This window comes from Ahaetulla prasina, chromosome 5 (assembly GCF_028640845.1).
Source record: "Ahaetulla prasina isolate Xishuangbanna chromosome 5, ASM2864084v1, whole genome shotgun sequence".
Taxonomy (NCBI): domain Eukaryota; kingdom Metazoa; phylum Chordata; class Lepidosauria; order Squamata; family Colubridae; genus Ahaetulla; species Ahaetulla prasina.
The window spans coordinates 139,398,317-139,415,131 of record NC_080543.1 but is presented as its reverse complement, the minus strand read 5'-3'; the positions used below and the strand labels follow the sequence as shown (position 1 = coordinate 139,415,131).

At 50.6% G+C, this 16,815-nt stretch overlaps 1 protein-coding gene across 1 annotated transcript in view; it reads left to right on the top strand.

Annotated features, from left to right (window-relative positions):
- Positions 1-16,402, top strand: part of WDFY4 (WDFY family member 4) — a 151,811-nt gene extending 135,409 nt beyond the window's left edge. Inside the window, exons 60-64 of the mRNA XM_058186274.1 lie at positions 2,699-2,878; positions 4,022-4,204; positions 7,874-7,961; positions 9,242-9,359; positions 13,091-16,402. Coding sequence (XP_058042257.1) covers positions 2,699-2,878; positions 4,022-4,204; positions 7,874-7,961; positions 9,242-9,359; positions 13,091-13,157 — 636 coding nt within the window. The 3' untranslated portion in view covers positions 13,158-16,402. The remainder of the gene's footprint in view (positions 1-2,698; positions 2,879-4,021; positions 4,205-7,873; positions 7,962-9,241; positions 9,360-13,090) is intronic.
- The last annotated feature ends 413 nt before the right edge of the window (positions 16,403-16,815 follow it).

Here is a 16,815-nt window from a genome sequence, read left to right as displayed (position 1 = left end):
TCAGATGCTTTGGAGAATAGTTTGACTCCCTCTTCTTTGTGGCAACCCCTGAGATATTGGAACACTGCTATCATGTCTCCCCTAGTCCTTCTTTTCATTAAACTAGATATACCGAATTCCTGCAACCGTTCTTCATATGTTTTAGCCTCCAGTCCCCTAATCATCTTTGTTGCTCTTCTCTGCACTCTTTCTAGAGTCTCAACATCTTTTTTACATCGTGGCGACCAAAACTGAATGCAATATTCCAGGTGTGGCCTGACCAAGGCATTATAAAGTGGTATTAACACTTCATGTGTTCCTGATTCTATCCCTCTGTTTATGCAGCCCAGAACTGTGTTGGCTTTTTTAGCAGTTGCTGCACACTGCTGGCTCATATATAAATGATTGTCCACTAGGACTCCAAGATCCCTCTCACAGTTGCTTCTAGGGCCTATCTTCTGGAGTGTTGGCTATTCCTGCTAGCATAGTGTCATCTGCAAATTTGATGCGTTCCCCATCTATCCCCTTGTCCAAGTCATTGATGAACATGGTGAAGAGTACTGGGCCTAAAACAGAGCCTTGGGTTACTCCACTGGATATTTCCCTCCATGTGGATTGAGGACTACACATTGAGTGCGGTTGGTCAGCCAGTTACGAATCCATCTGGTGGTGGTGCTGTCTAACCCACATTTTTCTACTTTACCTAGTAGTAGGTTATGGTCTACTTTATCAAATGCTTTACTGAAGTCCAAGTAAATTATATCGACAGCATTATTTTGTCACTTTGTCCAAGAATGCATGAGATTAGTCTGGCATGATCTGTTTTTGACAAACCCATGTTGGCTTTTGGTTATTACTTTGTTTGCTTCTAGGTGTTCAGTGATTCGCTTGCTTGATTATCTTTTCCAGAATCTTCCCTGATATTGAGGTCAGGCTGATAGGTCTGTAGTTTCCTGGATCTGTTTTTTTTTTTTTGAAGATGGGAACTACATCAGCTCTTTTCCAGTCATGATCATACATGATCTTGGCCATCTTTAAATGAGCCCCAGAAACAAATAATGGCCGCTGGCATCACGGTGCCCTGTCTGGAAGTGGACTCTCTGCCCAGAAAAGGGGCAAAGGCAGGCAGAGCATAGAAGGAGGGTTCTTGTAGGGACTCATCACATTGTAATAAATGGTGGGAAGGGGTTCTGTCCTCTATGGCAGCCATTTTGTTAAGGGGAACCCCCCTCAGCCTTTCTTCCCTCAAGCCAGCCCCCGCCCATTCTCCAAATTCCAAAGATGCCCAGCAGTGCAAATGGTTTTGGCTTCCCAAATCAGAATATTTTTACCCCTCTCTTCTAAGGAACCTTATACACTGTAAATCGGGCCAAGGTCTTCCTCCAGGGAAGGGCTAGGAGATTCTCTTCCTGCCTGGTTCACTGCTCAGATTTCTTTTCCCTGGGCATCTGGTTAGCCAGCCTTGATTTTCCTGCCCTTTGACTTCATTGGCTGCCCCAAGTATTAAGCATTGCGAGAAATGGAGCAAACTTTGCTTGTTTCCTTCGGCAGAGGCGTAATCTGTTGTAGCTTTACCCTTCCACCTTTTTTCATCTTACAAATTAGCCCAGAGTGGCCACCCTCCTCTGTGTCTTCCCAGCGTCGTCACATCCTTTCTGAGATGTAGAGCCCAACCGTGAGCGGGGATTGCGACCATAACCACGGCAGAAGTAGGCTGTTGTGTCTTGCCCGCCCTCAGAGCAGCCGGGGCCTTCTTATCTGCTCCCGAACACGGAGGAATGTATGCCTCCCGGCCCCAGTCCTGGCTCCATGCCCAGACAAACTGCAGAAGAAGGAGCACCTCCCGGCCCCAGCCCTGACTCCATGCCCAGGCAAACGGAGCAGCTAGACCCCTCCCCCTCCTCCACAGCATGTGAGCCTGAGGAGGGTTTATTACCAACAGCTGATTGGAGTGACCCTCGCATCAGAAGATTGGATAGGCGGAGGCAACAGAAGGAAGGGAGGGGCAGGCCTTAATGAGTGCTGAGTCATGGAGCCACACCCCATGGCCTATATAAAGGATCTGCTTTCTGGCAGTCTCTGAGTCAGGCAAAAGTCGAACTTATCTTGCTGAAGTCACTTACTGGTCTCCTGCCTGCTCTGAGGACTTTGCTAGGACTTTGGGCAGAGCTGCAGAGGCAAGCCTGATTCGGATTTCCCTGACCCGGCCGTCAGCGGAGGAGTGGGACACGACATAGGCAGGCAGCAATGTCAATTTAATTCTGCATTCTCACCATTGACTGATGTGTTTAAAGAAGCCGGTAGTACTAAAAGCAGGGTGTTATTCAATTATTTTCTTTTTTTTAAAAAAACTGCATGGCTCTAACATTCCCCAGGACCAGTTCGGTTGCAAAGCTAAAGTTCTGCTCCAATATTGAAGGGGCAATCCTGCTTCTCTGCCTCTGGAGCTTTTATTTCAAGCTCTTTTGGCATTGTGTTGTCTTCCTGTCAGGGCCTCACAGAAGAGGAGATGGTGCCTGGTTGCCTTCTGCCCCTTCCTAAGTGGCTCTCCTCCCTCTGAGCCCGCCCCCCAGACACTGGGGAGCAGGTGGGTGGGGGATCTGCAGGCCTAAGGCTGCCCTGGGATTCGCTCCTACTCCCCTCTCATGTGTGTGTGCGTGCGTGTGTGTGTGTGTGTGTGTGTGTGTGTGTTGTGCTCATTGCTTGCTTTGCTCTCCAGCCTCTTTATGGACACACACAGCCAGTGACCTGCCTGGCAGCCTCCACAGCCTACTGTCTCCTGGTGAGTGGCTCTGCGGACGGATCCTGCCTCTTCTGGGACCTGAACCAGTTGACATGCCTCACCCGGCTTCCTGCACACGAAGGAGGCCTCTTGGCGGTTGCCATCAATGATTCAACAGTAAGGCCTTCATTTATCATTGTTCTTCTGACAAATCCATGAACATTTCATGATGACTTAATGGGTGCTCTTCTCCGTGAGAAACCATCTAGAGGCGTGACAGATTGATTTTTTTTCTTTTTACCGAGGTTTTTAACAGGATCCTGAATGTTGAAAGAGGGCACTAAAAGCAATTTCTGAGTCGGAGGAGGAGGAGGAAGAGGAGGAGGAGGAGGAGGGCTGTTATCTCTGAGAGCTTTCAGCTTTCAAGAGAGTTTGCCCTCTCGTATGTTTGGTTACATGCAACCCTCAGATGCCATTGTTGGATGCCAGTTGGTGAAATAGCAGAAGCTTCTCCCCTCCCCATCCCACCCCACCCCAATCCACCCAGGGTTATCTCGCGTTGTCTGCATGATCCAGGTTCATTTTGGGAGACAAATGTCCTCTCCTAGCTTGCTAGTTTCTAGAAAAAGAAATGTGTGAGTTGAAGCAGGGAAATGTACTTCCAGGGAAGTGATTAGGGTGGACAAAACAGCAGGTGAAGATCAAGGCAAAGGAAAAGGAAGAGGGTTTCGATCTGGGAATGAGCAGAAAGGGGAAGAATTGGGCCACTGTTCTTTCCTTCCATCCATCCATCCGCCGGACCTCTCACTCCCTATCAACAATGACTGGGACCAACCTTGGAGAAAGGAGCCAAACCAGCTCAAAACGCTGCCGTCTGGCCCCAGCTCCAAACCCCACAGCCTGCCCCAAAGGATGCCCTAGTCAACGGCATTGAAGGCCGCTAAGAGGCCAAGGAGAGCGAGGATGGATGCGCTGCTCCCCATCCTGCTCTTGCCAGGTGCCACCAAGGCTGTTTCTGTCCCGCACCTGGGCCCGAATCCTGACTGGAAGAAACTCGGGATTTCATCCAGGACCATCTGAAGCAGCCATGCACCCAATTTCCCACCATCTTCCCTGAAAAGGGACAGTGGGAGAGACTAGGCAGACCTTGTTCAATCAATTCATTTTGAGTTTTTGCTTTTGTGACAATCTTTCCTCCGTGTCACCTGCCTGGGCTGTTCCTGTATGACCAAGCCCACTTTCCTACATGGGTCCATGCTGGTTGTCTGACCTTACTTGCGCGACAGAAAGGCCTGAACTGTGCTTGGGATGGTTTTGCAGGGCGAAGTGGCTTCATGCGCTGGAGTGACCCTGTACCTCTGGACTGTCAACGGGCAGCCCCTGGCCAAAGGAAAGGCCCCCTTAAGACCTGGAGGAAGGCTCTCCTGCTGCTGTTTCTTTGAAGTGAAGGACTGGGATGCACAGAGTCTCATTGTCACAGGGGACACAGATGGCTGTGTGCAGGTAGGACCCTCCAAGAAGGAGGAAACCCCCCCCGTCTGTGGGGCCACAGCGGGGGCAGGTTCTCAGTAGGTTTTGACAAGGGCACCTCGTCCGGTCGGAGGTGCACACCTGGCGCTCTCCTCTTCTTTAGGTAGGCAGGCAGGCGGTGGGTGGGTGTTCAGAAGCAAAAGATGAACTGGAGACCCTCCCTCCATGGGGAAATAGTGGGCAAAGAACAGATGAAACAGCCTTCTCCTTCACATCCCATCTCTTCTCCCCAGGATGGGAATAGCAATAGCCCTTAGCCCTTTACAGTGGTTTACAGCCCTCTCTAAGCGGTTTACAACGGTGGGATTCTGCCAGTTCTACCTGGTTCGGGTGAACCGGTAGCTGAAGTTGCAGGAGGCTCCGCCCACCCACAGGATGCTCATCACGTCCTGTTTTTGACGGTCTAAGCATGCTGCTGCTGCTGTTTTTGACACCAGCCTAGGCTGCCACCGCTGCACTGCCCCCCCTCCATCCCCAGCCTTGCCTGGCTAGCTCTGCCACCACCGCTGTGTCTCCATCGCACACAGCACTCACATCCTAGCTAGCTATCTGCCCCTCCCCCCGTTCCTGGGCTTGCCTGTCTTGCTTTGCCACCGGCGATGCTGGCAGCACAGCTCCATTCCCATGCTTCCTGCTTGCCTTTGAATGCTGGCTGAGAAGCTGCATGGCCATGCTAGCTGCTCTGCGCTCTCCCCCCTGGCTGGGAACTGCATGGCCACGCTAGCACAGCCCCGCTGGGAGGACTCTTCCTCACTGGTCAGGAGGCTGCTCACCTGCCTGGCCAGTGTCAGAAGAGAGGGAGGCAGAAAAGTTCGGTGAAGTCTTCTCCTCCTTCTCGGCCTCAAGCAAACAGGCACCTGCACCTCATGGCACCGGGATCTTATGCGAGGAGACGGTGTCCCCATGCACCATCTCCTTGCAGAAAGTCCCGGCACTGTGAGAGGTGTGCATGCTCTCTGTGTGTGTCAGGCCGAGAAGTAGACGACTTGGCCAAACTTTTCCTGCCTCGGAAGCTGCCTTTAAGTAGCAAGGACAGGCTGTGGCAGCTGCCTTCTGAGCAGCTTCAGCTGGCCTGAAGAAGAGGGCGGTGATGGCAGTGACGACAGGCCAGGAGAATAGCGGGACATGTCAAGACAGCGCCGGCCTGAAGCTGGTCAGCAAGCCATCCTCCTGGCTGGTTCTGGCCGCAACCAGCACTGGCAGGAAATGGGGTGCGCGGCCGGCACGAAGAACAGGATGGCGGCGACAGGACTTCCAGCGGCCACGCACCCCATTGCCTGCCAGTGCCGGTGCCGCTCGCAACCAGACTTGGCCAGGAGGATGGCCTGTTGATGAGCTTCAGGCCAGCGCTGTCCTGATGTGTCCCACCACGACCACCACCGCAGCCTTGCTCGCTGTTGGACTTGCCAGCCAATGGTTGCAAGTCCATGCCCCCCCACCCCCCAGGTATGGTGAGCCCCAAATTGGGACTCGACAGCAGTATACTTTTTACTCCAAGCAGCCAAATTTGAAAACTCATGGCTGGGGTGGAGGAACCCACCCTTCTCCTCCAGCTTCTTAAGCTTCTTAACAAGCTACAAATTGAGTTGCAAGTCTGGGTTCCCCGCACAAGAGCTGAAAGTCTGGTATTCCAGTGCACCCGGCCTTGGAAAAAGCCTGCCCTCACAATCGCAGGTCTGCAGCCAAAGCTGGGCTTGCATCTCTCGTGCGGGGAACTCAGGCTTGCAGCAACAGTTTTCATCTTGTTAAGAAGGGCCACTCCTCCACCCCAGCCATGTGTTTTCCAGTCCAGGCTGCTTGGAGTGAAAAGCATGCAATATGCTGCCGCTCCCGGGATTCCATGCATGAGCTCTGCAAGAAAATTGGCTAAGCTCCCAATGCCTGAACTGGTGAGCCGGAAGAGAGATTTGCTGTCATGCTGTTGAGTATGTATGGACTGAGTAGGCTTTTTGCCCCTTCCCCTCCTCATCCCGATCCAGCGTGGCATGGAAAACGGGGCATTTCCATCGGCCCTTCTCTTTTTTCCCCCCTAGCCGCCTTTTGCCAGTATTCAGCAGGCAGGCAATACTCTTTAGATGGGCTTTTATTTTGTCAGAAGGTAGGAAATCGCCCTGTCTCTGCAGCATTGGTCATGTGACTGAGTGGGCGCGGCCAACTCCATGTCACTCACAGCAAGGTGCCACCCCACCTTGCGGTGAGTGACGTCGAGTTGGCCACGCCCACCCAATCACATGACCACCTAGCCATGCCCACCTTAGCCACACCCACAGAACCAGTTGTTAAATTATTTGAATCCCACCACTGGTCAGCATATTGCCCCCAACAATCTGGGTCCTCATTTTACCCACCTCAGAAGGATGGAAGGCTTGAGCCCGGTGGGACTTGAACTGCCAAATTGCAGGCAGCTGGTAGGCAGCAGAAGTAGTACTGCAGTCTAACCACTGTGCCACCGAGGCTCAACGTGGAAAAAATGGTTTCAACCAGCCAAGGCCGAGTTTTTCTGGGGAACCTTCCCAGTTCCAGTCGGTTGGGTGAGGCTCATTCTCCAATTGCCAGATGGGGAGCTCTAGCCTTACACTCTATAAAGCCTGGGGCTTAAAAGGCCATTTATAGGCCACCCCTGGTATTTAGTAAAACCACTCATGAGAATACAATATTTTATACTTGAAACTCCACACAATGGCATGTTTTCAACCTGCTTTGCATTTCCTTCTACCAACACACTGAATTAGTTTAAAATCGAGAAGGCATTTTAAGTGTTTGATTTATCAGGAAGGAGTTTTTAAAGAAAGGAGGCAAAGGCCCCTGCCTGACCCCCCCTCCCTTCTGGCTGAGCCCAGGGGACGGTTTTCTTTTGCTAAATTGTTCCTTTAAAATACACCTGTGAAGGCCACGATAGAGAACTTCCTCTGAGGGCTACAGAAGTTTGAAATTCAAGCCACAAACGGGGAAAAAAGGGGGGTTCTTTTAGGATCCTTCTCTGTCCTCCATCTTCAGGGCACAGGCAGTCCTTGACTTATGACCAGAATTGGGACCAGAGTTCCTATTGCTAAGCGAGGTGTCTGTTAAGTGAGTCATGCCTGATTTTACAACTTTTTTGCTATAGCAGTTACGTGATTCCCCGCAGTTGTAAAGTGAATCACTCAGTCATTAAGCAAGTCTGTCTTCCCCCACTGACTTTGCTTGCTGGAAGCCAGCCGGGAAGGTCACAAAGGGCGACCTAGGGAGGCTGCAACCATCAGAAATACACGACAGGCATCTGAATTGTCATTATGTGACTGTGGGGATGGTGTGATGGTCATAGGTGTGAGGACCAGTTGTAAATCCCCTTTTTCAATGCTGCTCAAACAGTCACTAAACAAATGGCTCTAAGCCGGAGGATTCCCCCGGATGCTTTTACTTAACCCTTTTCCTCCTTCCTCCTTCCTTCCTTTCTCCCGCCTCACAGTATTTAAAGCTAAAGCCCAGAAGCACTGAAGTCTCCTGGCTGAAACAATTCACAAACTCTTGTCTGAGAACTGAGTAATCTATTAAAGTTTATGGAATCCACTTCATCTGATTCCCCCCACTTCCCTTTCCCCCCCCCCCCGTGCCCCCCCCCTCCCGATCAACACTTTCAACTGGTTCTCCTGGATCTTTCAGGTCTGGAAGCTTGAAGCAGCCTCACCTATGAGCCAGGGAGAGGAGCCTGTGGGAGAGGCCGAGACTGGCAAGTATCAAGCCCAACAGGGTAAGGACACAAACCAAGCATGGGCAGCGTAGAAAGAGAAGGCTGCTGGCCTGCAAACAGCCAGCAGGGGGCTCCCTCTGCAAAGTTTTAGCCCACTCCATCCTTGGCTGTTCCTCCCAAGGGAAAGGCGGAACTCAAATTGGCTTCCCTGGGATGACAGCAGCAGCCTTTACCCCCATCAATCAAGGGCCCCACGGACGCCTGGCCAACAGAGCAACAGCCTGCTGGATTTGGACATTTGCACATATTTAACATGCATGCGTATACCTATTTGGGAGATTATTGTACACATACCAGCGAGCATTTTCCCTCCCTTTGCAAGGCAAATTTACACACAACGCATGCATGAGTATATGGTCAATTGGAGATTATTACTTTTATGGTCATGGGAAAAAAATCTATCTGTGTGATTGCCAAGAGTTGCCACCGATTCGATGACACATAACCATTAATCACGATTTATGGACCGTTCCTCCTCTTCATGTTTATGGCACAAGGTCGGCACTTGTTTATAAGACAACCCCCTTTCCTCAGTTGTACATTATCTACAGAAGGCAAGTATCGGTTCAGGTGGTGAGCTGCGTCAGCTGGGACTCTGCCTTGCATCACTCCAGAGACCACAAATCCTTACCAGGACCCCAATCCAAAGAGGGCACGATGCATCTTTGAATAGCAAGCATACCTCAATCCCAGCAGCCTCTGTTCTCTCAAAACAATTTGCTTTTGAGGTATTTTCAGCAGCAGCAACAACCAGATAGTCCTCTGTTTGTTTTGCAACACTGGAAAGAACAATTAATCCAAAACTGGAGCACTAAAAATAAAGCTGAAGTGACCGCGATTGAATTATATTATTTGCACAGTATTCTTGGCAGGTAATTACTGATTGTATGAGGAACAGATTTAGGTGTATTGACAATAACCAGGACTTTAGGCTTTAAAATTTGTTTTAACCGGGCAAAAGCAAGGCATTCAGCGACATCTTATTAAGCACTGAAACAGGAAACACTGATGAACAATTCTGCTGAACTAGGCAATGCAATTTAGAAAGCAATAATACACAAATCCAATTTAGGCACAATTGATATAACCACACGTCAGCACATGTAACTATCATAGGCCTAAAATTCAATTGGGATGAGCCCTTCTGGCAATCATAGAGGTGGGGATTAAATATATTTGTTCTTTGGTTAACGAATTATAAATAATAACATCTACAGCACACTTTCTCATCTCCCAAATGAGAATCCCCACCATTTCACCTTTCCTTTCTATTCTCCCAGCAGGCGGCAGAGGGGAGAAAGTGGCATTTGTCCTCCAGCGGGAGCTGCTGCTTCGCACGAGTCCCCCAGAAGGAGCCTCCCGACCCGCCTCGCCTGTCACAGCCCTGGCAGCTTCCAGGTAAGCCTTTGGACTGCACTACCCGGTAAACCTGCTAGGGGGCATGCGAGCTACACCCTCAGGGGCTCCGGCGCTGAAGCGGCTGGTGTTTCTTCCCAGCCAGTCGGGAGTAGGAAGGAGGCGGCCTGCTGCGTCCCCCAGTCAGGCTTTAGCCAGGAGTCCCTCCTGCAGAATCTTTTAACAAGGTGTTTTCCTTTACAGAAACGTTCTATAACAGCCATTCCAGTGCCATTTTGGTTAATAACTTAGGGAAGGACAGGATGGCCACCCAGTGCCTCCTTTTGTCTCTTGCAGCAAGAAGATAACCAGGGTGAAATAAAACTCATCCTGACTAGGGTGCCTTTAAACTTTGGTACCATTTTAGCTGAAAAGCAAACTGATGGTTTTAGTAGCAGTAGAAAAAAAGATGGTTGAACTTTCCAATGCAGTAGATCGGCAGGCAAGCCCACCTCCCACATTTTATTTATTCATTTAATAAATTTATCTGGCCACCCATCTCACAAAAAGTGACTTAGTAGTCGAAGGCATTTGAGCCTCAATCCACTGAGAGGACTTGGCTGGGCACTCTAGGGGCAAGGACTTTGTTTGCCCAAATCTCTCCTCCACCTCCTCCTCCTCCTCCTCCTCCTCCTCCTCCTCCTCCTTCTCAAAAGAGGGCAAACATTGGGAGCTAAGGCAGAGAAGAGAAATCAGGGTTCTTCCGTCTTCCCAGCAGCCTTAGGATTAAGGCTGAGGGATCTGGAGGGGACTGAGAAATCTGCTTTGGAAGCCGTGATCTCTGCAATATTAAGGAAATAATGTTCAGCTAGAGATATTGGGGTTTGTTTGTTTTTTACTTTATGTGCATGCTTAAGCCTAACATTTTGTCTTGATATTTATTTTCTCTGTTTGTAATTTTTCATTACCTTTCCCAGTCTAGCCTGTAACCAAATTTATACTGGTTAACCATGCGAATGCTAAACAAAACTGGCCTTATTTAGCTTTTTCAAAATCAATCAGATCTCCAAATTAATGGATAAAGCATTAGTTGACCTAAAGGGAATCACTTTAGAACACAACCATATCCTATTGTACAGTTTCCATTCAAGGTGCCACAGCACTCAAATTATCTGAACCTACCGTGTTTCCCCGAAAATAAGACATGTCCTGAAAATAAGGCCAAGCCTGATTTTTGGGGTGGGCGTGAATATATGCCCTCCCCTGAAAAGAAAACCTAGTGAAGGTTGGGTGTGGCCGGCACCGGAGGCAGCCCTTCCATTCCCCGGTCAGCTAATGGTAGCTGGGCCCCTTCATCGCGACCGACGGATCAACTGAGCTGTTCAGGAGCTGCCTCTCATTCTCTCTCTCCCCAGCATTCTTGGCGCTTGGCCACCTCCCATCCATTCATCCACCCATCCGTCCCCCTCACCTGCAAACTCCTGCCCTGCTCACAAGGGAGCAGCCATCCAGCACTTCTTGCCACATGGTGCCCACCCAGCATTGAGGAAGGCTTCCTCTGCGGATTCCAAAGCCCGGCTGGAAGCGGAGAAGACACCAGTCGGGCCAGCCACCTGCTGCCAAGTCTTCCTGGAGCTGGGGCAGTCTTCCAGCAGGTGGGGCTGAGAGGCAGCGAAGGGTGAAGTGAGCTGCAGCCCCTCATGGGGAGACCGCGCCGCTGCTGCCACCATCCAAGCACTGAGGATGGCTTCCTCTGTGGCTTCCAAAGCCTGGCTGGAAGCCGCTGGAAATGAAGAAGCCGCCGGTCGGACCAGCCACCTGCTGTTGAGTCTTCCGGGAGCCGGGGCAGCCACATGGAGTTGGAACCATAGAACGGGAAGCACACTCCCAGAGCGGCCACTGCCGATGCAGTCTGTTGTGTCTCGCCCAATCTCACCACAGCTGGGGCCTTCTTATCTGCTTCCAAACACGGAGGAATGTTCTAGTATGCCTCCCGGCCCCAGCCCTGGCTCCATGCCCAGACAGGCTGAAGAGGAGGAAATATCTCCAGCCCCCAGCTCTGGCTCCATGCCCAGGCAAACGGAGCAACTAGACCCCTCCCCCTCCTCCACAGCATGTGAGCCTGAGGGAGGTCTATTGCCAACAGCTGCCGACTGGAGTGACCCTCGTGTCAGAAGACTTGATAGGCGGAGGCAACAGAAGGAAGGGAGGGGCAGGCCTGGATAACATAATAAGTGCTGATAACAAGTGCATGATAAGTGCTGAGTCATGGAGCCACACCCCATGGCCTATATAAAGGACCTGCTTTCTGGCATTCTCTGAGTCAGGCAAAGTCTAAACATATCTTGCTGAAGTCACTTTCTGGTCTCCTGCCTGCCCTGAGGACTTTGCTAGGACTTTGGCAGAGCTGCAGAGGCACGCCTGATTCGGATTTCTCTGACCCGGCCGTCAGCGGAGGAGTGGGACACGACACAGTCTTCCCGCAGTGGTCATTCTGGGAGTGTGCTTCCCGCTGTATGGTTCCAACTCCATGTGGTTGCCCTGGCTCCCGAAAGACTCAACAGCAGGCAGCTGGCTCAACCAACTTCTCTGCTTCCAGTGGCTTCCAGCCGGGGTTTGGAAGCCACAGAGGAAGCCATCCTCAGTGCTCGGATGGCAGTGGCAGCGGCGTGGTCTCCCCATGCGGGGCTGCAACTTACTTCGCCCTTTGCTACCTCTCTGCCCCGGCTGCCGGAAGACACTCTGCCCCAATTCCAGGAAGACTTGGCAACAGGCGGCTGGCCCGACCAACGTCTTCTCCACTTCCAGCCAGGTGCTCACTGGCTTTGCCCACATTGAGGTGGTGAGGCCTGGGAGGCGTGCAAGCAAGGGAGGGAACAGGCGCTCGCATGGCTTGGCACCTTCGGGCCATTCACGTTTTCCCCACACACACAGGAGGGGCAGGGCTTGATGGCGCATGGAGAAAGCCTCTCTCTGCCGAACTCCCCGATAATAAAGCCAAGCCCTTATTTCGGGGTTCAAAAGAAAATAAGACCCTGTCTTATTTTCGGGGAAACATGGTACTAGTTTCTTCTTAAAAAGACATGTAAGTAAACTATTATCATAAAACAAAACAACTCCCAAAAGGTGAACCTAGTGGCTTGGAAGTCCTTGATCATGGTCAGAGTGAAAAAGGCTAAATATGTTTCAGTCTTTCAAAGAAACACAAATGAAGTGTGATATTATGAGACCTCATAAAAACACCAGCATACAAACACAATACTCTCATATAAAGTCAGGAGTCCCCCATCTTTTCAGAAAGGTTACCACCTTTCAGCTGGTTAACCTCTTACCAAATAAGATGGACTGGATTAGAGTTAGAATATGTGATAAGTATTGAAGAACAGAGGGTCACCCCTGAGGAGGGGAGAGATTACAATCTAAAGGTTATTTCTGTTAGTATTTCTTCCAAAGCTGTTCCAGGAGTTTTCAGATATGGATCTGACTTTAAAATGTCATGGTTAGCATCAGCGGTGAAATCCACTTACCTTCGCTACAGGTTCAGGAACAGGAGCACACAGAGCCTTCTGCGCATATGCAGAGGGGTCAAAAACGGGATGCAATGACATCCCGGTGGGTGGGCGGAGCCTCCCGCCGCCGGTGCTACCTATTTGCATGAGCCGGATAGATCCGGTCAGATTTCACCATTAGATAGCATCCTTCTCCCACTGTAATAATTATTTTGGGCAGACACATTAGATGTGATTGCAGTGCCCTCAACCATATTATTCCTAAAACTCTTCTTTTATCTCTAGGAATTATTCCAAGCTTCTGGCTGGCAATGAAGACGGGAAGGTCTGCTGTTGGTCGGTTGAGGAGTAGAAGGAAGAAATAGATGTCAATGTAAATCCCAGCAAAATCTCCTTCACTGAGCAAAGGATGGGATGGGTCCCTCTCACCTTAGTTGTGGGAACCTGAAATGATTAACTGAGGTGGGGCAGATGGGAGAAATTTTCAGGAATATTTGGCCCCAAAGTCTCTCCTCAGTTGTCGTGCAAGACCGAAATAGCAAATTCCCACGGGCTGTTTAAGAAGGCCCAGAGCGGGATCTGTGGGGAGATTTCTCAGATTATGAAGAGGCAACGAAGACGGGGGCTAAAATTCTCCTCTTGGAAAGCCTCCGTCTGCCATCACCAGCACCAAGGAACAAACTAATCAACGAAAATGTTCAGTGCACCTTTCAATTAGTATTACCTAAATATTATTGAATAATGCTGGGTGTTATTTATTACCAATATTTTGGCTTTCCTGAAACTTTAGGAATGGAGGATTAAGTTTCACAGGATTCATCCTGATATCTGAATTTCTAGCAGTTTCTTTTGTCCCTCCCGTTCTTTTTTTTTTTTTTTTTAATGCCACACAACCACGGCTGTTGACTGAGACCCTGCTGAGTTTGTGTGTGTGTGTGTGGGAATTAAAATTTTCCACTTGGTCTGTTTTTCTTCTCTGACTAATAGCAACCAGGGTGGCTGCTCTGGTTGTCCATGAGCCGGTCTGAGTTGACTTGCGTCTCCTGGACCAGAAGCAAAATCCAAACTGAATTGTGCCAGAATTGCTCTTGGGAAAGATGAGATGGGAAACCCACCCTCAGGGTTCTGGGGTCGCCTGTATTTTGGTCTTGACATTTCAATTTCTCTGCCCAGCCAAACCTAGTTCAGCTGCCAGGGATAGCTGCACCTGTGTTTAGGGCTTGATGTGGGGCATTTCCTCGGGATGTTCTCAGTAGAGCCTGCATGATTGCTATTGTTGCTAAGGAAAATAAACTTTGCTCAAAGAGTCTGGTCTGAGCAGCCTGTAGATGAACGAATGACTTTGTCAGCAAAGAAGGTTGAGTGACAACTGTTCATTCCAATATTCCACCGTATGGAAAATCAAAAGTGGCTCGTTCTGCACAGGTACCTGAGAGGCACAGAAAAGAAACCACGCTGTGGCCTCACCTAAAGTGACAATCCAATAGGCATCATATTAGATTTTTTGTTGTTGTTTTAATCTCTGGCACCTTGTACAGATTTCAGTTGTGGCCATGAGACATCTCTCTGCAGTCAACCTGCAGACAGGTGTCCAGCTGGACCCTCAGCCTCCCAGCAAGGCTTCTGCATCAGAGGTCAGGGACACTAGAGGTTGCATCCCCTCTTTGACCTGGCTTCCTAGCTGCGTTCTTGCATTAGCTGAGTTCTGCAACGGGCCCAAGGCCGGGCCTCCTTCCTGGATCTCCCTGGAGCCCTGCTGAGACAGCCGTGTCCCTGGGATTCTCCTCAACTCCATCTCCCCATGGAGAAGCAGGAGGCTCACAGCTGCCAATTGGTCTCTGCTTTCCTGGCTCTTCTTCTGGATGGTGACAAGGGTTGAGCAGCCACCCACCATTGACCTGCATCATTCAATAGCTGCACAAGGGTTATTTAGCATCTCCGTCTGGAATTTTCAGTCACGTGGTGGCGGTGGCCTGTGAGTAGAATACAGAGTGGCTACTTTGCGTCTCCTTCTATACAAACATTTCTGTGTGTCATGGCCTGAGCTGTGATAAGTGGGAGTCAGGCTGGTGGAAATCTACTCGAGCCTGCCTAATTGTCCCAAACACAACGGTTCACTAGAGTGGAAAATAGTTTTCATCTATCTAAGTGAAGAAGATAATGACCTTTTAAATAACAGGAGCAATTTTATCTCAATACAGCAATTACTGTTTACTCTCAAAATGCCAAAGTGCCAGGCACTTTCAAAATAACTTAATTTAGACATTTATAGCTCTTAGACACTGCTAGTTTCTTATCTAACCTAATTATGGGATGTTCAGGAAATGGCAGAGCATGCCAATTAATGTTATTTTTTATAGAGATAAATAGGAAGGGCCTTTGGCTCCCACCTTCCTCAGGCAGGAGCTGTCCTCCTTTGCCGGCTGTTTTTCCAGCCCCGCCACTAAGGGGGCAGCCAAGCTGAGTAGTTGAAAGACATGCAGAGATCCCCAAAAACAGGCTTTGGTGTCTGCGAGAAGGCAGCCATCTTCTTCCGTTCGTCCTTGTGGCAACCAGATTCTCTGCCAAATGGTGGAGCACCAGGTGCAGAAGCCAACCGTGGCCACATCCTACCGGTGAAGTGGACTCTAAAAAGGAGACCAGGGAAGAAGGGGCCACAGCTAGGATAGCCAGAAGTCACCCTTAAAGGCATTGTCCACATTGGGCCCTGAGAAACACCCCTCTGGCTCAGGGTGTAAGAAGGATGCTCGCTTCTGCCTGTGGGGTGCCCTGGTAGAGAAACCAGGACTCTTCTCTTTGCACAGAAAAGGCTGTGTGGTGGTGGTTGTCGTCTCCAGGTGAAAGAGTTACAGATTCCTTCTGCCTTGGCCAGGAGCTCCCGTGGCCTTATAGCAGCTGAAGAATGCAGGCCTCCCCCTCCCCCAGAATTAGTAAGCAGGGTCACCAGGCTGGGTGCAGCCTCCCTTTCCACTTTCACACCTAATATTGGGGGTCCTGGTTGGTCAGTCAGCAGCCCAGCAGCCCAAATTTTTCTGCTGTTTGATGTGAAATGAGAATTAGAAGAGAAAACAAGGACTTGGTGTCTGGGGAAGCAACATTGCCATATTCTATCTAGATCCGTTCCAGTCCGGCTTCCGACCCGGATACAGCACGGAGACAGCTTTGGTCGCATTGGTGGATGATCTCTGGAGGGCCAGGGACAGGGGTTACTCCTCTGCCCTGGTCCTATTAGACCTCTCAGCGGCTTTTGATACCATCAACCATGGTATCTTGCTGCGCCGGTTGGGGGGATTGGGAGTGGGAGGCACCGTGTATCGGTGGTTCTCCTCCTATCTCTCCGACCGGTCGCAGACGGTGTTGACAGGGGGGCAGAGGTCGACCGCGAGGTGCCTCACTTGTGGGGTGCCGCAGGGGTCGATCCTCTCGCCCCTTCTGTTCAACATCTATATGAAGCCGTTGGGTGAGATCATCAGTGGCTTCGGGGTGAGATACCAGCTGTACGCTGACGACACTCAGCTGTACTTTTCCACCCCGGGCCACCCCAATGAAGTTGTTGAAGTGCTGTCCCGGTGTTTGGAAGCCGTACGGGTCTGGATGGGGAGAAACAGGCTCAAGCTCAATCCCTCCAAGACGGAGTGGCTGTGGATGCCGGCATCTCGGTTCAGTCAGCTGCAGCCGCGGCTGACTGTTGGAGGCGAGTTACTGGCCCCAAAGGATAGGGTGCGCAACTTAGGTGTCCTCCTGGATGAACGGCTGTCGTTTGAAGATCATTTGACGGCCGTCTCCAGGGGGGCCTTCCACCAGGTTCGCCTGGTTCGGCAGTTGCGCCCCTTCCTTGATCGGGATGCCTTGTGCACAGTCACTCACGCGCTCGTTACCTCTCGCTTGGATTATTGTAATGCTCTCTACATGGGGCTCCCTTTGAGGTGCATTCGGAGGCTTCAGTTAGTCCAGAATGCAGCTGCGCGGGTGATAGAGGGAGCTTCGCGCAGCTCCCACGTAACACCGCT